This window comes from Bufo bufo, chromosome 2, assembly GCF_905171765.1.
Source record: "Bufo bufo chromosome 2, aBufBuf1.1, whole genome shotgun sequence".
NCBI lineage: Eukaryota > Metazoa > Chordata > Amphibia > Anura > Bufonidae > Bufo > Bufo bufo.
In genome coordinates this window covers 32,918,684-32,943,024 of record NC_053390.1, presented here as the reverse complement: position 1 = coordinate 32,943,024, position 24,341 = coordinate 32,918,684, and the positions used below count along the sequence as shown (strand labels likewise).

The window sequence follows — 24,341 nt, the reverse complement described above, 5'->3', positions numbered from 1 at the left end:
TATATATATATATATATATATATATATATTCAGTTAACCATACTTTGTGTATAGTATCCGTTTTGGAATAAGATTGGGGTGTACCTGCAGCATCATCCTAAAACTTGATCCGATTCAGGGAGATTTATATGTACTGTTGGAAACACGGTATCATCTCCAAAGAACTGAATTCAGTTCTAGGCCGGTATGGTTAATTATGTATATATCTTTGTATCAATAAAAGAGGAAATCTGAAATAGACCAGATTTGGATTTAATCAGACATTTGTCGGCTGAGAGAAATCAGGTATCAAATTGATTTAAAATATAATTGAAGGGTATTGTCATAATAAGGCATAGTAGTGGATATATATATACTCTAGATTATTTAGACTTTCTTAAAATTATGCATATCATTGATTGAATTTCAATTGTCACCAATTTTCTTATATATATATATATATATATATATATATATATAATCAAATAGAAAGCAGGACTGCACTCCAAAATGTGATGAAAAAATCAAAGCTGTTTATTCACCCATGTTATGGCAAAGTTTGCGACGTTTCAGCTCTTGCGAGCCTTTCTCGAGCCAGGTTGGTGCTCCCGTTGGACTTTCTTTTTTTATATATATATATATATATATATATATATATATATATATATATACACACACACACCGGTATATATATTAGTTTGCAACGTATTATTGCTATTTAATATACTGTATATATTGATTTACCACCGCCTTCTTTTGGTCGTCTAACTTAGCACAAATCACGAGCTCGTTTTAGCTTGGTATTTATGATAATAGATTACAGATTCTGATTTATTTACATAAATAATATAGACTGTTAATCGGAGACAGCATAAATATTCTGACAGTTTGAGGGGTGTAGTTTCTAAAACAGGGTAATTTATGGGTGGTTTCTATTATGTAAGCCCCACAAAGTGATTGAATTGGTCCTAAAAAAATGATGACAACATAAAGTAAAGTAGACATATGAGGAATATTAATGTTATGAGGTATCATATCTGTGTATTTTTTTAAAACTTTTAAGTACATTTTAGATTTTTGATTGACTTAAATTTACCATTAACATGATGTACAATGTGTCATGAAAAAACAATCTCAGAACGGCTCGGATAAGTAACAGCATTCAAAAGTTATTACAACATAAAGTGACACGTCATATTTGCAAAATTAGGCTTTGTTAGGTAGGCAGTAAAAGAAGGATGTATTTAGTCCTGTCTATTACCTGGTGTTGTGAGGGGCATCATGGTCTCCTTGTACAGATCCTGGTGTCCTTCTACATACTCCCACTCCTCCATGGAGAAATAGACAGTGACATCCTGACACCTTATAGGAAGCTGACAACACAATGATACCATCATCACCCAGACCCCTCCAGTGCTGTTACTGGAGAATTTCCCAGCATTCCCAGCAGTGTCACCTCTCCAGTCAGCAGCTCAATCATCTTGTGGATGAGTTCTAGGATCTTCTGTTCATTAATCTCCTCATGTATCAGGGAGTGAGGCGGAGGCCCCGTGATTGGGCTCAATGTTCTTCGACATCCTTCAGACACAGGGGCCTGACAGCGCTCACTAGAGGTCTTCTTCACCACTGTGTAATCCTGGATATGGGGAGACACAGTAATAAATATCACTACTGACATTTCCATAGTCCGTCACCTCTACAGCCATGGCCATCTATTACAGCAACATAAAGAAAAACTGAGACTAAACAGGTTATAAATCAAAAATATATTTTTATTAAATACACAATGTAACATAAGTAAAAAAAAGAGACATGATACCTCAAATATAAAGTGCGGTCTACCCCTGAGGAGATGATGTCAAAATTCATATATAAAGGGAAGAAGACTGATTGATATAAATACACGTCGGAGTGTGCTGCTCTCCTGAGGTGGATCTCCCTACAATGGGTATGTGATACTTGGATGTTATGTCATATGAGGGAATAATTTAATTATATTTTGCACATGCACTTTAATAACATTATTATGCTAACCATTTTGTATTCAGGCTTTTTCATATATAAATTCATGTGATGTAGTCAGCTACTCCGCCAGCCATGATATAAGCACTTGCACTTCAATACTCTTATCATGTTGGTGGACTTTACAATCATGTATTTATATGAATCAGTCTTCTTGCCTGACATATGAATTTTGACATTATCTCCTCAGGGATAGACCATACTTTATATTTGATGTATCATGTCTCTTTTTACTTCTGTTACATTGTGTATTTTATAAAATATATTTTTGATTTATAACCGGTTTAGTCTCAGTTTTTCTTTATGTTGGTGTATTCATTGTATACTGAGTGGGTTCTTGTGGAGGGTTTGTTACAATACCCAGTATTATATCTGGGTGATTATTTGACTTTTATGCTTTGTAACCTGTGTATGCTAAATGTCCATCTGTTATTACTATACACTGATAAGCAAAAGGGTAACAATGTTTTGAACTTTTGACTTTCAGGCTCCATGTCCCACCATCCACTACAGCTTCGGACGTGAGACTCCTATTATTTTATAGACAATCATCTTGGCTATCTTATACATAAAATGGACTTGCAACTATTTATCCTAGAATTAGTTCTGCAGATTCTTCTCATGTAACTGCATTGTTACTGTTTTTCTTCTGGTGGTGGAACAATCCTTTTCTCTTGTATACTACAAATTACAACCTGTCTTCACATTCCCTGATTGCTCAGTGTGTTATTAGGTTGATTCCCAAGTGAAAAGGTCACTGGTCTAAATCCAGGACCAGCCATGAAGAAGATTTCACAAGAAAAAAGAAACAGCATCATTTAGCTCATCGATAGCGGTATCTCAACCAAGACAATTGCCAAACTGCATCATGTAAGCGCCATGATAGCTGGAAGAATCCGAAATGAAGTCTGTCCATCCATTCCAAAGCCAAGAGGTGGATGTCCGAGAAAAATATCGGAGTCAACAAGCAGGCTGATCACAAGGTCTATCAGTTCTAGTGCAACAAACAACGCAGTGGAGGCGGCTCATGTGCTTCGTAATAGTGAGATCACAGACGTCCATGCAAAGCACCATGCGACATGCATTACACAAGTCTGGAATGGTGGCCTGAAAAAAGTGAAGAAACCTCGACTTCAAGATCGTCCTAAGAAGCATCGGCTTTAGTTTGCAAAAAAGTACAAACAGTGGACAGTAGAAGATTGGAAACAGGTGATTTGTAGTGATGAGACGAAAGTCAATAGACTGGGCTCTGATGGGTGCAAATGGGTCTGGAGGAAACAAGGGAAAAGTGGCAAACAGATCAAGAAATTAAAGGAAATGTCAAGTTCGGTGGAGGAAGCCTGATGATAAGGGGTTGTTTCACAGCCAAAGGGGTTGGATACTTGACCAGGATGGATGGTGGTCTCAATGCTGAGCTATATTTCAGTATCCTACAAGAGGAGTTACTTCGCACACTCGAGTACTATAGGTATGAAAAGGACGACATGGTGTTCCAGCAGGACAATTACCAGAAGCATACGTTAAGATTGGCGAAGAAATGGTTCAATGACAATGAAGTAGAGGTGCTGTATTGGCCACCACAGTCCCCAGACCTCAACCCAAATCGAACAATTGTGGGTACAGTTGAAGAAAAAGCTATATTAATACCCAAGTGAGTCGACCAGTATGCACCAACATTGGGAATGTGTAGAAGAGACCTGTGGACAGATTTCAGTCGAGACATGCTTGAATCTGATAGAGAGCATGAAAGCTAAATTTGGATTTACAAAAAACAAAATACTAAAAACTAAAATTTAGAATTTTAGGATCAACAGTAACAATGCAGTTACATGACAAGAATCTGCAGAACTAAATCATAGGTGCTGATTAGACAGCATGAATATTGCACAGGTGTGCCTTAGACTGCCCGCAATAAAAGGCCACTCTGAAATGTGCACAGTTTTGCAGCAGTGTCTGGTGTGGCCACCATTTGCCTCACGCATTGCAACACATCTCTGTCGCATAGAGTTGATCAGGTTGTCGATTGTGGCCTGTGGAATGTTGGTCCACTCCTCTTCAATAGCTGTGTGAAGTTGCAGAATATTGTCAGGAACTGGAACACGCTGTCGTATACGCTGATCTAGAGCATCCCAAACATGCTCAATGGGTGACATGTCCGCTGAGTATGCTGGCCATGCAAGAGCTGGGATGTTTTCAGCTTCCAGGAATTGTGTACAGATCCTTGCAATATGTTGCTGCATTATCATGCTGCAACATGAGGTGATGGTGGTGGACGAACGGCACAACAATGGGCCTCAGGATCTCATTGCAGTATCTCTGTGCATTCAAAATGCCATCAATAAAATGCACCTGTGTTCGTTGTCCATAACATACGCCTGCCCATACCATAACCCCACCGCCACCATGGGCCACTTGATCCACAACGTTGACGTCAGCAAACCGCTCACCCACACGACGCCACACACGCTGTCTGCCATCTGCCCTGAACAGTGAAAACCGGGACTCATCCGTGAACAGAACGCCTCTCCAACGTCCCAGACGCCATCGAATGTGAGCATTTGCCGACTCAAGTCGGTTACGACAACAAACTGCAGTCAGGTCCAGACCCGATGAGGACGACGAGAATGCAGATGAGCTTCCCTGAGACAGTTTCTGACAGTTTGTGCAGAAATTCTTTGGTTGTGCAAACCGATTGTTGCTGCAGCTGTATGAGTGGCTGGTCTCAGACGATCATGGAGGTGAACATGCTAGATGTGGAGGTCCTGCGCTGGTGTGGTTACACGTGGTCTGCGGTTGTGAGGCCGGTTGGATGTACTGCCAAATTCTCTAAAACGCCTTTGGAGACGGCTTATGGTAAAGAAATGAACATTCATTGCACGGGCAACAGCTCTGGTAGACATTCCTGCAGTCAGCATGCCAATTGCACGCTCCCTCAAATATTGCGACATCTGTGGCGTTGTGCTGTGTGATGAAACTGCACATTTCAGAGTGGCCTTTGATTGTGGGCAGTGTAAGGCACACCTGTGCAATATTCATGCTGTCTAATCAGCACCTTGATATGCCACACCTGTAAGGTGGGATGGATTATCTTGGCAAAGGAGAAGTGCTCACTAACACAGATTTAGACTGATTTGTGAGCAATATATGAGAGTAATGGGTCTTTTGTGTATGTAGAAAATGTTTCAGATCTTTGGGTTCAGCTCATGCAAAAAGGGAGCAAAACCAAAAGTGTTGCATTTACATTTTTGTTCAGTGTATGTACAAACCCCGAACCACAGAGGCCAGAAAAGGCCCGTAAACTAGAGAACGGGTGGGAGCTGTGTCCCCCAATGAACTGAAGAAAAACGGATTTTACGGTAAGTACAAAAATCTAGTTTTCTCATTCGTATCATTAGGGGGACACAGGCTTGACCATGGGATGTTGCAGAGCAGTCCCAAGGGTGGGCATAAACAAGAACCCTCCGGCCAGTGAACGGCCGTCTGCAAAACTCTACGCCCCAGAGAAGTGTCAGAAGACGCAAAGGTGTGTACTCTGTAAAATTTCGAAAAGGTGTGCAAAGATGACCAGCTTGCATACCTAAAGGGCCGAAGCCCCATGATGCACTGTCCGAGCAGAATGAGCAGTAACACGGAAGGGTGGGGCCTGGTCACTGACGCTGTACACTTCCACAATGGCCAAACAAATGCATCGGGAAATTGAAGTTTTAGAGAGTGTGGAGCGACTTCTCACGAGGATAAGACGGGTCAGGACAAAATGAAGGGAGAATGATTTCTTCATTGAGATGAAATGACGACACAACCTTCGGAAGAAAGGAATGAACAGGGCGAAGGACTACTATGTCCTGAAGGAGGATCAGGAAAGAGCCACGAGTTCCGACAACCTACGGATGGAAGTGATTATTACCAAAAAGGCCATCTTGTAGGACAGGAAGCGAAATGACACCTGCTGCAAAAGGCTCAAACGGTGAAGACTGGAGAGCGCTGAGCACTAGATTAAGATCCCAAGGATTCAACGGAGGTCGGAAAGGGGGAGCAGCATGCGCAACCTCCTGCAGAAAGGTCCATGCCCGACTGCAGTAAAGACTAGAGTCGCGGCAACGAGAAAAGAATGGGAGACAGCTAGTGACGCTCGCACCAACTAAAGTAGGACTTCCAGGTCCGGTGGTAGATTCGGGAAGACAACGGCTTTCTGGCAGGAATCATGGTCTGGACAACAGCATCCGAGAAACCCCGAGCCCTTAGTACGGCTGCTTCAACAGGCATGCCGTTAAATGTAGTGACCCTAAATTAGGGTGGAAGATCGGTCCCTGCGACAAGAGGTCCTACCGAAGAGGAAGACGCCAGGGTTTGTCAGCAAGAATGTTGACTAGAGATGCGTGCCACACTCGGCGTGGCCAAACGAGAATGATGGGCAGACCTTCGGACCTGATCTTCCGGAGGAGACGCGGAATGAGAGGAAGAGGAGGGAACATGTAAGGAAACATGAACTGACTCCACGGAATCACTAGGGCCATTCAACAAAAGGACCGCACAACAAAGTTAATTCCTGGACCGCACAACAAAGTTCTCGACCTTGTGGTTGAAGCGGGAGGCCATAAGATCCACGTCCAGCCGGCCCAATCGCTCACAGATGGCTAGAAAAACTTGCGGGTGAAGAGCCCATTAACCGGGATCGAGACGCTCCCGGCTGAGGAAGTCGGCGATCCAGTTGTCGACGTTGGGGATGTGAATTGCCGACAGCGCCTGAACATGTCTCTCTGCCAGAGCTGTTTCCACCATGGCTGCTGGGCTCCAGGTGCTGCCCTGGTGATTGAGGTACGCCACAGCCGTGGAGTTGTCGGACTGAGCTCGAACCAGACATCCCCGGAGATAGTCGGCCCAATGCAGCAGAGAGAGACGAATCGTTCTCAATTCCGGAATGTTGATTGGGAGGGAGCGCTCCTCGCGTGACCACCCACCTTGAACGTATAGATTTCCCAACACTCCCCCGCAACTCCGGAGGCTTGCGTCAGTTGTCAGCACTGTCCAACGGAGAGGAAGGAAAGAGCGGCCCGGCGTCAGCATCGGGGAAACAAACCACCACCTGTGGGCTCGGCGGGTCAGGGCAGAGAGACGTATGGGCTGATCCAGGGAGGCTGGGGAATGGTCCCAATTAGTTAGAATGGCTCGCTGAGTCCTGGTATGGAACTGAGCATAGGGAATTGCTTCATAGGCAGAGACCATGTGACCCTGAGCCCGCATGCAGTGATGAATTGGAAGAGGACGGGGTAGCAAAAAAGGGAGAATCTGAAGACAGAGAGTGGGTAGCTTCTCCGGGGCCAAGAGTACATAGGCGTGAAAGGTGTCGAGTAACATGCCCAGAAAGGTAAGCTGCTGAGATGAATAAAGACCTCACTTCTGGCGGTTCAGGATCCATCCAAAGCGTTCCAAGGTTTCAAGGACTATGCGCAGGCTGTCCGCCGTTCCCCGAAATGATGGATCCTTTATCAGCATATCGTCTAAGTAAGGGATCGCCACTATACCCCTGGCATGGAGCCGGGCCATGACCGCCGCCAGAACCTTCGTAAAGACTCTGGGAGCTGTGGCCAGGACGAACGGGAGGGCCACAAACTGGTAGAAGGGACCCACTGAGAACCAGAGAAATTTTTGATGACTGACGCAGAGCCAAAGGGAGCGGTTGAGTGCCTGGAGGTCCAGAAAGGAACAGAACGTCACGTCCTTTTTGGAGTAGAACCCGCGAAAACGGTCTTGTGCAGGAACCGGGACAATTACTTCCTGCCGCAGAAGTGTGTGAAAGTGGTATGTTTTGCCCAGCGGGATACTGGAGAGTCAACTATAGGTGAGGACGACCACTTTTTAGTCAAATCCTCCGGAAATGGATAAAGGACGTCTAAGCGTTTTACCAAGACAAAACATCTATCAGGAAAATTCCACTCCTTGGAATGGGAGGAATCAAAATCCTGGTGGTTGGGGAAACATTTGGGCGAGCGACGGGCCCTCCTAAATAAAAAACCCAAGCCGGCCGATGAGGGTGTGGGGTCCTCAACATGTAAGGTCTCTATAATCGCTGTAATAAGATTGTCCACCATGGAGGACAGCTTTGACGACTGACCCTCAGGAGAGACAAAATCCTCATCTGAAAACCTCTCCTCAGAACATGCCTCTTCCACGGAGGACACGTCGGATTGAGTCTCTCTGGGGGGTGGCAGAGAGGCAGAGGAAATGGGAGATGCAGACACCCTTTTGGGGGCGGATGCTCTGGCCCGTTTAGCGGGATGGCCGCAAAGGGAATGAGTTCCAGGATCCCGAGAGTCAGACTGGTCAGAGGACGGCCTTGCGGACAAACGCCCTAGTATTTCCACAATGGCTTTGTTGGTATGGGAGATGTCCTGTACCATCCTTGACAGGGAGCGCTTCCACTCCGGCTCTACCATAGGCTGGGCAGTAGGGGTGACTGGGTCAGGGGCAGAGCCACTTTGCGTTGGAGCAGAGCACGAAGAGCAGAGGGGATCTAACTGACCGGATGGAAATTTTGAGCGATAAGAGGCACAAGCAAAATGGCCGAAGTGACCGCCTGCTTTGGGGCCTGGGCTCGGACATAATGAGAACCCTGTAGCGACAGAAATGAGCATGAGGGGGGTAGGTTAAACCCTGTAGGAAGGGGAGATAGAGCTTACCCGGCCTGTGTCCCTCAATAAAGCTTGTACGGAGGTGCCTTTCCAGAGTCCCCCCGAGGATGTGGGCGGAGGCAGAAAAAGGCACCAAGATTTGCCCCAGGATACAGCTGAAGGAGGGGGAGCGAAGAGAACTTCATGACCCGCCTCCAAAATGGAGTCGTCCCCATAAAACTGAAGGGAAGCGCAGGCCCGACTCTTCTTCCGTCCCTGCTAAAGAGGCCTCCGCCCCCCGTTTGCAGGATAACGGAGCTATCGCTAAAGCCCCGGCCGAACGGGGATGCCTGCCGGGAGAGAAGAACACACGGGGAGCCGATGCGGGAGTAGGCCGCAGAGAAGCCGGAGCCTCAATTAGCCGCGGCCCCGGTGGAGCACAGGACCGTAAATGACGAGACGGAGAAAGAGCCTCTGGGATAGTGGACATTGAGCACCGTTGGATTCTCCAGCCCCCCCCCCCCCCCCCCCCACTCCAGAGAGGAGAAAGACACATGGAGGGGACAAGGCCTCCATGGGGGAAATCACTAAAGGTAACCGGAGAAGGGGAGGTAAGAAAGGAGGCGAGCACTTTGGGGACCAGAATTACTCACACGTCCGGCGTCTTCTGTCCCCCTGGCTCCAGCCGGATCACCACCTTCGGGTTTGCGGCCACTTAGGGAGGGCCACTACACTGGAAACAGAGGGGACTTGTAGTGGGCGGTCGTGGTGATTGGAAGGCTGGCGGGATGCAGAGGCTTTAGGAACCTCTGGTCCTCCTTGACTTCTCGAGACCAGGAAGGAGCAGCGTGCTTGGTCTACCGTCTCCTGGGTGGGAGTGCAGGCAGCTAGGACTGCCTGAAATCCCGCTAGAAAAAAAAAAGAAAAATCAAAAAAGGAAAGAAACTTGCAGACCTGCAAAGCAAGGAGGTCTGCTTCCTACAGACACTAAGCTAAAACTAATTTAACTTAGTCCCTGTAGGAAGGGTATAGCTGAAGGGAGGAGCTCACACCTTTGTGCTTAGTGTCCGCCTCCTAGTGGCAACAGCTATACATATGGTCAAGCCTGTGTCCCCCAATGATACAGATACGAAATGATAGTAGTCTGATATTGAAAGCTGTAGTGGATGGTGAGATATGGAGCCTGAAAGTCAAAAGTTCAAAACATAGTTACCCTTTTGCTCGTCAGTGTAGATGAGAATGATGTAATGTGACATGAGAATCTCTCACCTCTCCATTCATATCATCTGTTATTACCATAGATAAGAATGATGTAATGTGACATCATCAGAATCTCTCACCTCTCCTGTAAGTTGGCAGAGTATCTCTAGGGTGAGATTTAATACCCTCTCAGCCATCTTGTCTTTGTCCCTATCCATCCTATATGGGTCAGTCAGGAAAATTCTCTGATAAAGAGAAAATATCAATATATTATTTTATATTGCAGGAACCTGAATGGAAAGAGGAGGAAACAATGTTATAACCAGATACGATACCACGAAAAACACAACTACTAAAAATAATGAAAGGAGAAATATTTGAGGAGTTATTATAGAGCAGTTGTTGTATTTTCTCTGTCTGTATGGATTGGGCTATGAGGGGAATAGTCTGACAATGAAGTTTATCTGCAACAAAGTGTAAAAGGATGTGGCATCTTCACATGACTGTGACACGCTGTAGCCATTGTTACTCACCTGTACCGGATCCTGTGACTTGCGCTGCCTCTCCCCCTTCTTCTTGCCGGTGTCACAGCCAGACAGCTGAGAAGCGCTCACAGGAGCTTTTCAGATCCTCCTCCTTGAATTTCTTTGTTTTGGTTTAGTTTCTCATCTCGTTAGTCTATCTCAGCTGTCATGCAGTTGGACTGATTGCTGCCCTTTAAGTTCCTCCCCATAATGCAGTAGTGTGCGGCTGATACAACTTCCTGGAGTGTGTGTGCATGCTGTTCCCAGTTCCCAGTCCTCAGTCGTCTGCAAGATAAGTGCTGTTTATGTATTTATGATTTTCTCTTTTCTGGATCCAGGTGACCCTGACTCCCTCCGTGTCAGTGTAGGGAGCCGGTGGTCGTGTCCCCTCACTATTGTAGGGTCTTCAGGTAATAGATAGCCGAGGAACGTGGATATGCGCCCATCCACCTTTGGGGTGTTCGCATAGGCTGAGCAGTGAGGGAGAGTGGCAGGTCTATTGCAGGGGTCTCCCTTTGTTCCTTAGTTGTGGATCCAGAGAGACATTGTTTATATGGTATTGTCTTGTTTCCTGTACACCATCCGTGACAGCCGGCTTCTCCTATGCATCAGGTTGTCGCGGTGCACATCAATGGCATCACCCCACCACGACATGCCCCCATATTCGGCTGGAGTGACAGCACAACACCTGATTATTCAGGGTAGTTACTCCGGTCCCAGCACACCGTCCGACTCCTCTGCTACTCCAGTCTTCAGCCTAACTCTCTTACATCACTCTGCAGTTCAACTCTGCTGCATCAGGCCTACGGCTCTGCTACAGTTCTTTTATATTGATCACCCAACTCTGCTTCTCTAGCCCTAGACATGGATCCCAAAGATGCAGCGGCATCCATAGCACTACTATTTGGTCTCAACAAGCTAGCCAAATAGGTACATCAACTTGTTTCATTTTAATAGAAGGTGGTCTGGGCTGTACGTGATCTCTCAGCACGGGCGGATGCTCAAGGACCTGTTGTCCGATTTAAAGAAATCATGAGGCAGATTTGATTCGAGTCCAAATAAATTCAACTCATATGAAAAGTGCTAAGATTCCACCGGAAAAGTCATGTATGACATTGTAGGGTCTCCTAGGACGGCATCCAACTCCATATCAAGCTCTTTAAATGGGCATTCTGGTTTCTAGATATCGATGACCTATCCTCAGGAGAAGTCATCAATATAGAATCGATGGGGGTCTGACTTTCCGCAATTCCCCTGATCAGCTGTTTGAAGGGACCATGGCACTCATGCAAGCACTGTGTCCTTTTCAATGTTTATCAGTGTGCCATCTACGTCGTAGTGGTGGTGCTGCGCAGTTGCAGGAAACACTAGAGAATGCAGCTCTGACAGCCCCTTCAAACAGCTGACGGGGGTGCCGAGAGTCAGACCTCCACCAATCTGAAAAAGATGATCGGATAGGTCCCGATTTTTCCTATCGGCCAAGGTGCTGCTAGAGTCCAAAACGGTGGGAATTGAGGTGTTTATTGACAGTGGGGCAGGGGTTAACCTAGTTAATGGTCAGTTTGTCCGTTTGCATGGGTTGACAACAAGTGCATTAGAGAAAAATATTTTGGTGTTTAAGAGTGGGTGATTTTCATCAGGAATCCGTTTTGTGTTTTGTGCTGGAGGGTCTGCCTGCTTTGTTGGTTCTGGTTTTACAATAGTTAAGCAAACTTAACCTTACCATTGACTGGCAAGCGAGACAGATTTTCGATTGGAGTGATTATTGCATGGACAACTGTCTTAATACATCTCTTTCTGTCTTGCCCTCTAAAGCTGTTCCCTCTTTCATTTCAGATTTTTCTGATGTATTTTCTGAGAGTGGTTGCCAGGATTTACCCCCCACCACGGGAATATGATTGTCCTATCAATCTTATTCCCGGAGCGAAGTTGCCCAAATCTAGGTTATATAACATTTCTGAACCCGAAAGAGCGGCCATGCGAGAGTATATTGCCGAGAGTTTGGCTAAGGGACATATTAGACCTTCCAAGTTCTCAGTGGCAGCAGGGTTTTTCTTTGTAAAGAAGAAAGATGGAACTCTTAGGCCATGTCTGGACTTCCGTGAGCTCAATCGGTTTACGGTCCGTGATCCGTACCCCCTTCCTTTGATATCTGACTTGTTTAACCAGATTGTTGGTGCCAAGGTGTTCTCCAAGTTGGACCTAAGGGGCGCATATAATCTGGTCAGGATTAAGGAAGGGGATGAATGGAAGACAGTGTTTAACCCCTTAAGGACATAGGACGTACCGGTACGCCCTATTTCCCGAGTCCTTAAGGACCAAGGACGTACCGGTACGTCCTAACTTTTAAATCGGGATTCCGGCGCCCGAGGGGTTAAACGGAACGGGATTTCGGCTGAAATCCTTCAGCCGGCATCCTGTGACAACGCCAGGGGGGGTGATGTGACCCCCCCGTGTCGGCGATCGCAGCAAACCGCAGGTCAATTCAGACCTGCGGTTTGCTGTGCTTTTTGCAGTTTCTGATCCCCGCGGTCTCTGACCGCGGGGATCAGAAACTTTAGAGTGGCTAAAATCTATATTTTTCACCCCCCCCCTGCACCCCTGCATGATTTGATGCCGGCGGGTGGTGCGGGGGGGGTGTCGCAGGTCGGTGGGGGCGTTGCGGGAGGCGGGCGGTGCGGCAGGTGGGATCGCGATCCCCCGCCCGCCTCCCCATGAATGATCGTTGGCTTCTAGTGGTTATACCAGGGTGCCAGCACATTGCTGGCACCCTGGTATAAACGGCTGACATCTGTGCAGATGTCAGCCGTTTAACCCTTTCCATACCGCGGTCCGTACGGACCGCTGTATGGAAAAAGTTAACTGTCATCGGTCAGGGAGCTCCCTCCCTCTCCATCGGGGGGGCTGCTGTGCCTTTGCAGCCCCCCGATGGAGAGGGAGAGAGCCCCCCTCAGCCCCGTGCTTACCCTTCCCCGTCTGCGAAGTTCTGAGCAGACGGGGAGGGTTCCCATGGCAACAGGACGCCTGCTCAGGCGTCCTGCTGTCCATGGTGCTGAACAGATCTATGCTGAAAGCATAGATCTGTTCAGTGTAAGTAAAATACAGTACAGAACAATATATATTGTACTGTACTGTATTATACAGACATCAGACCCACTGGATCTTCAAGAACCAAGCGGGTCTGGGTCAAAAAATGTAAAAAAAAAGTGAAAAAAGTTAAGATAAAAAAAAAAACATTTATCACTGAATAAAAATTAAAAAAATAAAAAAAACTACACATATTAGGTATCGCCGCGTCCGTAACGACCTGATCTATAAAATGGTCATGTTACTTTCCCCGCACGGTGAACGCCATAAAAATAAAAAAATAAAAACTATGAGAAAATTGAAATTTTGCCCACCTTACTTCCCAAAAAAGGTAATAAAAGTGATCAAAAAAGTCGCATGTACGCCAAAATAGTACCAATCAAACCGTCATCTCATCCCGCAAAAAATGAGACCCTACTCAAGATAATTGCCCAAAAGCTGAAAAAACTATGGCTCTTAGACTATGGAAACACTAAAACATGATTTTTTTTTGTTTCAAAAATGAAATCATTGTGTAAAACTTACATAAATAAAAAAAAAGTATACATATTAGGTATCGCCGCGTCCGTATCGACCGGCTCTATAAAAATATCACATGACCTAACCCCTCAGATGACCACCGTAAAAAAATAAAAATAAAAACAGTGTAAAAAAAGCCATTTTTTGCCATCTTACGTCACAAAAAGTGTAATAGCAAGCGATCAAAAAGTCTTATGCACCCTAAAATAGTGCCAATCAAACCGTCATCTCATCCCGCAAAAAATGAGATCCTACTCAAGATAATCGCCCAAAAACTGAAAAAACTATGGCTCTTAGACTATGGAGACACTAAAACATTTTTTTGGTTTTAAAAATGAAGTTATTGTATAAAACTTACATAAATAAAAAAAAATGTATACATATTAGGTATCGCCGCGTCCGTGACAACCTGCTCTATAAAATTACCCCATGATCTAACCTGTCAGATGAATGTTGTAAATAACAAAAAAAAAACGTGCCAAAAAAGCTATTTCTTGTTACCTTGCTGCACAAAAAGTGTAATATAGAGCAACCAAAAATCATATGTACCCAAAACTGCCACCCTATCCCGTAGTTTCTAAAATGGAGTCACTTTTTTGGAGTTTCCACTCTAGGGGTGCATCAGGGGGGCTTCAAATGGGACATGGTGTCAAAAAAACCAGTCCAGCAAAATCTGCCTTCCAAAAACCGTATGGCATTCCTTTCCTTCTGCGCCCTGCCGTGTGCCTGTACAGCTGTTTACGACCACATATGGGGTGTTTCTGTAAACTACAGAATCAGGGCCATAAATAATGAGTTTTGTTTGGCTGTTAACCCTTGCTTTGTAACTGGAAAAAAAATATTAAAATGGAAAATCTGCCAAAAATTTGAAATTTTTAAATTGTGTCTCTATTTTCCATTAAATCTTGTGCAACACCTAAAGGGTTAACAACGTTTGTAAAATCAGTTTTGAATACCTTGAAGGGTGTAGTTTCTTAGATGGGGTCACTTTTATGGAGTTTCTACTCTAGGGGTGCATCAGGGGGGCTTCAAATGGGACATGGTGTCAAAAAAACAGTCCAGCAAAATCAGCCTTCCAAAAACCAAACGGCGCACCTTTCACTCTACGCCCTACTGTGTGCCCGTACAGTAGTTTACGGCCACATATGGGGTGTTTCTGTAAACAGCAGAGTCAGGGCAATAAAGATACAGTCTTGTTTGGCTGTTAACCCTTGCTTTGTTAGTGGAAAAAATGGGTTAAAATTGAAAATTAGGCAAAAAAATTAAATTCTCAAATTTCATCCCCATTTGCCAATAACTCTTGTGCAACACCTAAAGGGTTAACGACGTATGTAAAATCAGTTTTGAATACCTTGAGGGGTGTAGTTTCTTAGATGGGGTCACTTTTAGGGAGTTTCTCCTCTAGGGGTGCATCAGGGGGCTTCAAATGGGACATGGTGTCAAAAAACCAGTCCATAAAAATCAGCCTTCCAAAAACCATACGGCGCACCTTTCCCTCTACGCCCCGCTGTGTGGCCGTACAGTAGTTTACGGCCACATATTGGGTGTTTCTGTAAACGGCAGAGTCAGGGCAATAAATATACAATCTTGTTTGGCTGTTAACCCTTGCTTTGTTAGTGAAAAAATGGGTTAAAATGAAAAATTAGACAAAAAAATTAAATTCTCAAATTTCCTCCCCATTTGCCAATAACTCTTGTGCAACACCTAAAGGGTTAATAATGTATGCAAAATCAGTTTTGAATACCTTGAGGGGTGTAGTTTCTTAGATGGGGTCATTTTTGGGTGGCTTCTATTATGTAAGCCTCGCAAATCGACTTCAGACCTGAACTGGTCCCTAAAAATTTAGTTTTTGTAAATTTCTGAAAAATTTCAAGATTTGCTTCTAAACTTCTAAGCCTTATAACATCCCCAAAAAATAAAATATCATTCCCAAAACAATTCACACATGAAGTAGACATATGGGGAATGTAAAGTCATCACAAGTTTTTGGGGTATTACTATGTATTACAGAAGTAGAGAAACTGAAACTTTGAAATTTGCAAATTTTTCCAAATTTTTGGTAAATTAGGTATTTTTTTGTGCAAAAAAAATAATTTTTTTGACTTCATTTTACCAGTGTCATGAAGTACAATATGTGACGAAAAAACAATCTCAGAATGGCCTGGATAAGTCAAAGCGTTTTAAAGTTATTAGCACTTAAAGTGACACTGGTCAGATTTCCAAAAAATGGCCTGGTCCTTAACCACCTCAGCCCCCAGTGCTTAAACACCCTGAAAGACCAGGCCACTTTTTACACTTCTGACCTACACTACTTTCACCGTTTATTGCTCGGTCATGCAACTTACCACCCAAATGAATTTTACCTCCTTTTCTTCTCACTAATAGAGCTTTCATTTGGTGGTATTTCATTGCTGCTGACATTTTTACTTTTTTTGTTATTAATCGAAATTTAACGATTTTTTTGCAAAAAAATGACATTTTTCACTTTCAGTTGTAAAATTTTGCAAAAAAAAACGACATCCATATAGAAATTTTGCTCTAAATTTATAGTTCTACATGTCTTTGATAAAAAAAAAATGTTTGGGTAAAAAAAAAATGGTTTGGGTAAAAGTTATAGCGTTTACAAACTATGGTACAAAAATGTGAATTTCCGCTTTTTGAAGCAGCTCTGACTTTCTGAGCACCTGTCATGTTTCCTGAGGTTCTACAATGCCCAGACAGTACAAACACCCCACAAATGACCCCATTTCTGAAAGTACACACCCTAAGGTATTCGCTGATGGGCATAGTGAGTTCATAGAACTTTTTATTTTTTGTCACAAGTTAGCGGAAAATTATGATTTATTTTTTTTTCTTTTTTTTTCTTACAAAGTCTCATATTCCACTAACTTGTGACAAAAAATAAAAAAGTTCTATGAACTCACTATGCCCATCAGCGAATACCTTGGGGTCTCTTCTTTCCAAAATGGGGTCACTTGTGGGGTAGTTATACTGCCCTGGCATTCTAGGGGCCCAAATGTGTGGTAAGGAGTTTGAAATCAAATTCTGTAAAAAATTACCTGTGAAATCCGAAAGGTGCTCTTTGGAATATGGGCCCCTTTGCCCACCTAGGCTGCAAAAAAGTGTCACACATCTGGTATCTCCGTACTCAGGAGAAGGTGGGGAATGTGTTTTGGGGTGTCATTTTATATATACCCATGCTGGGTGAGAGAAATATCTTGGCAAAAGACAACTTTTCCCATTTTTTTATACAAAGTTGTCATTTGACCAAGATATTTATCTCACCCAGCATGGGTATATGTAAAAAGACACCCCAAAACACATTCCTCAACTTCTCCTGAGTACGGGGATACCAGATGTGTGACACTTTTTTGCAGCCTAGGTGGGCAAAGGGGCCCATATTCCAAAGAGCACCTTTCGGATTTCACTCCTCATTTTTTCCTGAATTTGATTTCAAACTCCTTACCACACATTTGGGCCCCTAGAATACCAGGGCAGTATAACTACCCCACAAGTGACCCCATTTTGGAAAGAAGACACCCCAAGGTATTCCGTGAGGGGCATGGCGAGTTCCTAGAATTTTTTATTTTTTGTCACAAGTTAGTGGAAAATGATGATTTTTTTTTTTTTTTTTTTTTCATACAAAGTCTCATATTCCACAAACTTGTGACAAAAAATAAAAACTTCCATGAACTCACTATGCCCATCAGCGAATACCTTGGGGTCTCTTCTTTCCAAAATGGGGTCACTTGTGGGGTAGTTATACTGCCCTGGCATTCTAGGGGCCCAAATGTGTGGTAAGTAGGTAAATGACCTGTGAAATCCGAAAGGTGCTCTTTGGAATGTGGGCCCCTTTGCCCACCTAGGCTGCAAAAAAGTGTCACACATCTGGTATCTCTGTATTCAGGAGAAGTTGAGGAATGTGTTTTGGGGTGTCTTTTTACATATACCCATGCTGGGTGAGATAAATATCTTGGTCAAATGCCAACTTTGTATAAAAAAATGGGAAAAGTTGTCTTTTGCCAAGATATTTCTCTCACCCAGCATGGGTATATATAAAATGACACCCCAAAACACATTCCCCACCTTCTCCTGAGTACGGAGATACCAGATGTGTGACACTTTTTTGCAGCCTAGGTGGGCAAAGGGGCCCATATTCCAAAGAGCACCTTTCGGATTTCACAGGTAATTTTTTACAGAATTTGATTTCAAACTCCTTACCACACATTTGGGCCCCTAGAATGCCAGGGCAGTATAACTACCCCACAAGTGACCCCATTTTGGAATATGAGACTTTGTATGAAAAAAAAAATAAAAAAAAAAATAAGCATTTTCCACTAACTTGTGACAAAAAATAAAAAATTCTAGGAACTCGCCATGCCCCTCACGGAATACCTTGGGGTGTCTTCTTTCCAAAATGGGGTCACTTGTGGGGTAGTTATACTGCCCTGGCATTTTCCAGGGGCCCTAATGTGTGGTAAGTAGGTAAATGACCTGTGAAATCCTAAAGGTGCTCTTTGGAATATGGGCCCCTTTGCCCACCTAGGCTGCAAAAAAGTGTCACACATGTGGTATCGCCGTATTCAGGAGAAGTTGGGGAATGTGTTTTGGGGTGTCATTTTACATATACCCATGCTGGGTGAGAGAAATATCTTGGCAAAAGACAACTTTTCCCATTTTTTTATACAAAGTTGGCATTTGACCAAGATATTTCTCTCACCCAGCATGGGTATATGTAAAATGACACCCCAAAACACATTCCCCAACTTCTCCTGAGTACGGCGATACCAGATGTGTGACACTTTTTTGCAGCCTAGATGCGCAAAGGTGCCCAAATTCCTTTTAGGAGGGCATTTTTAGACATTTGGATACCAGACTTCTTCTCACGCTTTGGGGCCCCTAGAATGCCAGGGCAGTATAAATACCCCACATGTGACCCCATTTTGGAAAGAAGACACCCCAAGGTATTCAATGAGGGGCATGGCGAGTTCATAGAAATTTTTTTTTTTTTGGCACAAGTTAGCGGAAATTGATATTTTTAATTTTTTTCTCACAAAGTCTCCCGTTCCGCTAACTTGGGACAAAAATTTCAATCTTTCATGGACTCAATATGCCCCTCACGGAATACCTGGGGGTGTCTTCTTTCCGAAATGGGGTCACATGTGGGGTATTTATACTGCCCTGGCATTCTAGGGGCCCTAAAGCGTGAGAAGAAGTCTGGAATATAAATGTCTAAAAAATTTTACGCATTTGGATTCCGTGAGGGGTATGGTGAGTTCATGTGAGATTTTATTTTTTGACACAAGTTAGTGGAATATGAGACTTTGTAAGAAAAAAAAAAAAAAATTCCGCTAACTTGGGCCAAAAAAATATCTGAATGGAGCCTTACAGAGGGGTGATCAATGACAGGGGGGTGATCAATGACAGGGGGGTTGATCAATGACAGGGGGGTTGATCAATGACAGGGGGGTGATCAATGACAGGGGGGTGATCAGGGAGTCTATATGGGGTGATCACCACAGTCATTGATCATGCCCCTGTAAGGCTTCATTCAGACGTCCGGATGCGTTTTGCGGATCCGATCCATCTATCAGTGGATCCGTAAAAATCATGCGGATGTCTGAATGGAGCTTTACAGGGGGGTAATCAATGACAGGGGGGTAATCAATGACAGGGGGGTGATCAGGGAGTCTATATGGGGTGATCACCACAGTCATTGATCACGCCCCTGTAAGGCTTCATTTAGACGTCCGGATGCGTTTTGCGGATCGGATCCATCTATCAGTGCATCCGTAAAAATCATGCGGACATCTGAATGGAGCTTTACAGGGGGGTAATCAATGACAGGGGGGTGATCAGGGAGTCTATATGGGGTGATCACCACAGTCATTGATCATGCCCCTGTAAGGCTTCATTCAGACGTCCGGATGCGTTTTGCGGATCGGATCCATCTATCAGTGCATCCGTAAAAATCATGCGGACATCTGAATGGAGCTTTACAGGGGGGTGATCAGGGAGTCTATATGGGGTGATCACCACAGTCATTGATCATGCCCCTGTAAGGCTTCATTCAGACGTCCGGATGCGTTTTGCGGATCGGATCCATCTATCAGTGCATCCGTAAAAATCATGCGGACATCTGAATGGAGCTTTACAGGGGGGTGATCAGGGAGTCTATATGGGGTGATCACCACAGTCATTGATCACGCCCCTGTAAGGCTTCATTCAGACGTCCGGATGCGTTTTGCGGATCCGATCCATCTATCAGTGGATCCGTAAAAATCATGCGGACATCTGAATGGAGCTTTACAGGGGGGTAATCAATGACAGGGGGGTGATCAATGACAGGGGGGTGATCAGGGAGTCTATATGGGGTGATCAGGGGCTAATAAGGGGTTAATAAGTGACGGGGGGGGGGGGGGGTGTAGTGTAGTGTAGTGTAGTGGTGCTTGGTGGGACTTTACTGAGCTACCTGTGTCCTCTGGTGGTCGATCCAAACAAATGGGACCACCAGAGGACCAGGTAGCAGGTATATTAGACGCTGTTATCAAAACAGCGTCTAATATACCTGTTAGGGGTTAAAAAAAAACACATCTCCAGCCTGCCAGCGAACGATCGCCGCTGGCAGGCTGGAGATCAACTCTCTTACCTTCCGTTCCTGTGAGCGCGCGCGCCTGTGTGCGCGCGTTCACAGGAAATCTCGGCCATCGCGAGATGACGCATATATGCGTGACTGTGCGCAGCGCTGCCACCTCCGGAACGCGATCCTGCGTTAGGCGGTCCGGAGGTGGTTAAGGTGAAAATGAGCCCGGTCCTTAAGGGGTTAATACCCCAGAGGGTCATTTTGAGAGTATGGTCATTTTGTTTGGGTTAATTAATGCTCCTGCAGTTTTCCAGTATTTTGTTAATGATATCTTTCATCATCTGGTGGGGAGGTTTATTGTTGTGTATCTGGATGATATACTAATTTATTCTCCAGACATGGAGACTCATTAGGATCATGTGAGACAGGTGTTACAGATCCTAAGGGAGAATAAATTGTATGCTAAGATGGAGAAGTGTGTATTTGCAGTTCAGGAAGTGCAATTCCTGGGTTACCTACTCTCATCTTCAGGTTTTCGTATGGATCCAGAGAAGGTTCGTGCGGTATTGGACTGGGATCGACCCGAAAATCTGAAAGCGCTTATGCAGTTTTTGGGGTTCACCAACTACTACCATAAATTCATTTTGAACTATTCGACTGTGGTTAAACCTTTAACGGACATGACTAGAAAAGGTTTGGATGTCTGGTCTGATGCGGCATTACAAGCTTTTTTCTGCGGTGAAGGAATGTTTTGCTTCTGCTCCTATACCGGTGCAACCGGATGTGTCACAGCCATTCATTGTGGAAGTTGACGCATCCAATGTAGGGGTGGGAGCAGTCTTGTCGCAGCGTCCTTCATCTAGTAAATGTGCATTCTTCTCTAAGAAACTCTCGGCTGCACAAAGGAATTATGACATAGACAAAAGAGAATTGTTGGCCATTAAGTTGTCTTTTGAGGAATGGCGTCATTGGTTGGAAGGACCAATTCATCCTATTACTGTGCTTACTGATCACAAAAATCTGGCTTACCTGGAGTCGGCTAAGCGAATTAACCCAAGGTAGGCCATTTCATCGTCACCTATCACCCTGGGGTTAAGAATGTCTTTCCTGGGGGGGGATACGGAAGATCCTGGTCCGATATTGTCTGAAAGGGTAGTTATATTCGCCTTATATCCTGACCTTGAGACAGAGGTGTTGAAAGCGCAGGTAGATGCACCGGATTCTTGCCCTCTGTGGAAGTCGTTTGTTCCTTTTGTGTTCGGTGTGGAGTTTACCACCCACACCGCACCTTGACAGCTATTCAGCTGTGACCAGTGCAACCCACCAGTCCTTCCGGTGGAAGCAGCAAAATACCTTGGAGGGATATGGTCCAGCAGTTCTCCTGACTCTGACCGTTCAACACCTCTCTTCTTCAGGCGTTGCTAGGTCCCCCCCCCCCAAACTCATGCTTCCTGAGCCTTGTGGCCCCCCCAGCCCTCCTGGCTGGGACCACACAGGCCCTCTGCACCCTGGGGCCTAACTCCTCCTCTCACACTCTGAGGATTGCTTTATCCCCAAGTGATTATCGCACCTGGCCTCACCTCAGTCCTGGTGATCGGGGCGAATACACAGCAAATCATACCATACATCTCCTCTAATAGGTTTCTACACCATTCTAGGAGACACATATCTTCCCTCTTCATATTTGAAGCCTGTCACTACCTCACAATATACACACACACCAATCCTACTGCCACAAATACATGTGCCAGTGACCGTGTGCCCGAGTTCTGGTAAACTGAAGAAGAATTGGCAATGGCCTTGAAAAAAATTCTCCCTTTTTTGAGCAATACAGTATAGAACCTGACAGAAAAGGAAATGTGTGGCTGTGTAGTGGCAGCAGTGGCAGCAGCAGAGCTGAATGGGACATGATGGACAGGCCGACAGCAGCAGTGGCATCATTGGTCCAGTGATAAATAGCCAGGCCCCACTGTCAACAATTTAATCCATATGGTGGCATCAGCCACATTTTTGTGATGGATTCATTTCCAGGAATGCAGTGGTTTCCATGACTGTGGGTAACAAATGTGTCCACTTTGGTGTGACGACACCATCTGCCACTCCGGTTGCCTTGTCTAACAGAACATCGGAGGTGGGACAAGACAGTACACCAACGGCAGACTGGGCTAGTTCCTGCCACTGGTCCCATCTGCTGACCCAGAAGTCTATAAGGGAGTCAGGGCTCAGGGTATGTGCTGGAACAAGGGCAGAGTCCAGGTATAACTGAACATGGTTGCTTAGGGGGGTGTATCAGTTTCCTGAGGTGTGTGGCAGCACTTGAAAAAACTGATCCATCATATTCAGCTGTATTGTCTGCTGCTTCCGCTACTTGTTGTAGTAGTAGCCCTGGCAGAGGCAGTGCAGCGGTGACTTAGCAGAGATTGGAGAGGGGCCTCCTGGTCAGGGACATGGATGGCAGGCGCCTGCTCTGTGACAGCTGCGGCAGACTGGGTACAGAGCGTAATACAATAATTGTCTCCCTTCTTTGCCTGATAAGAGTACAAGGTAGGGAATTTATAAATTTTTTTAGCCTAAGGCCTCATGCACACGACTGTCCCATTTTTCGAGGTCCGCAAAAAAACGGAAGCCGTCCGTGTTGCCTTCCGCAATTTGCGGAACGGGACGGGCGCCGGCAATATAAATGCCTATTCTTGTCCGCAAAGCGCCCTGCAAAAAAGATAGAAAATGTCCTATTCTAGTCCGTACCTGTGGGCAGTAGGCATTTCTACACCGGAGAAAGACGATCCGATAAGCAAAATGCGGAATGCACGCAGCCGGTGTCCGGATTTTATGGTCATGTGAACGAGCCCTACATCTTGTTGCTTCCCTCTGGCTATTTTCTAGCCTGTGAGATCCGGCAGGCGGCTCTAGCAGGGAACGGCGTGCCCAAGCTCTGTGGATCCATCGTTACCGGAGGCTACATGAATGCTGTCCGGCCCCAGTAACAAATGAACGCCGTGACATTTATAATGTAAAAACTCAGTGGCGGTATTGCTGTTTTTTCCCACCCCCCTCCCAGAAAGAGTTAATAAAAGTTAAACCAGTAAAAACTACAACTTGTCCTGCAAAAAACAAGCCCCTGTACAACTACATAGAGAGAAAAAGAAAAAAGTTATGGCTCTTGGAAGGAGAAACATAAAATCTCTTAGTCAGTAAGGTCCAAAATAGGTCGGCCACTAAGGGGTTAAAGAAAAGGAGCAAAACCCAAAATCCCATTGAACCATTGGTGTCATGTAAAGCCACGCCCCCTCCCAATACACGGCTGGTGGAGACCCCAAGGATCGGTCATAACTACTTGCCCTATATCACACAGACCCTGCAACCACACACTGACCTCCACCTGTAGAGCAGCCGTCTGCCTCTTCCAAAGGCCTGTGATGATGTCATAGTCATGTGATCAGTGACGCGTGTGGGAGGAGTCAGGAATCTCATGACTGGGTGCTGCTGTTCTGATACACACGGAAGATAGATAAATAGTACATTTTAGTGAGCTGAAGGACCTGTGATGATGTCATAGTCATGTGATCAGTCACATGTGTGGGAGGAGTCAGGAGTCACATGACTAGGTGCTGCTGTTCTGATACACCTTGGAGATAGATGAATAGTAATTTTAGTGAGCTGAAGGACCTGTGATGATGTCACGGTCATGTGATCAGTGACGCATGTGGGCGGGGTCAGGCTACAGGCTGTGCAGTCTGTGGAGATCAGTGCAGTTCTCCTGTGTGTGAGGAGGTCATGGATTTCTGGAGGATTCACAGAAGGACAAGCAAATACCGCAGC

General features: G+C 45.2%; 1 protein-coding gene across 1 annotated transcript in view; it reads right to left on the bottom strand.

Moving 5' to 3' along the window:
* Positions 1-23,955, bottom strand: part of LOC120990686 — an 85,271-nt gene extending 61,316 nt beyond the window's left edge. The window contains exons 1-4 of the mRNA XM_040419593.1: positions 23,896-23,955; positions 9,950-10,054; positions 1,436-1,615; positions 1,241-1,352 (exon numbers count right to left, since the gene is read on the bottom strand). Coding sequence (XP_040275527.1) covers positions 1,241-1,352; positions 1,436-1,615; positions 9,950-10,027 — 370 coding nt within the window. The 5' untranslated portion in view covers positions 10,028-10,054; positions 23,896-23,955. The remainder of the gene's footprint in view (positions 1-1,240; positions 1,353-1,435; positions 1,616-9,949; positions 10,055-23,895) is intronic.
* Positions 23,956-24,341: the final 386 nt, after the last annotated feature.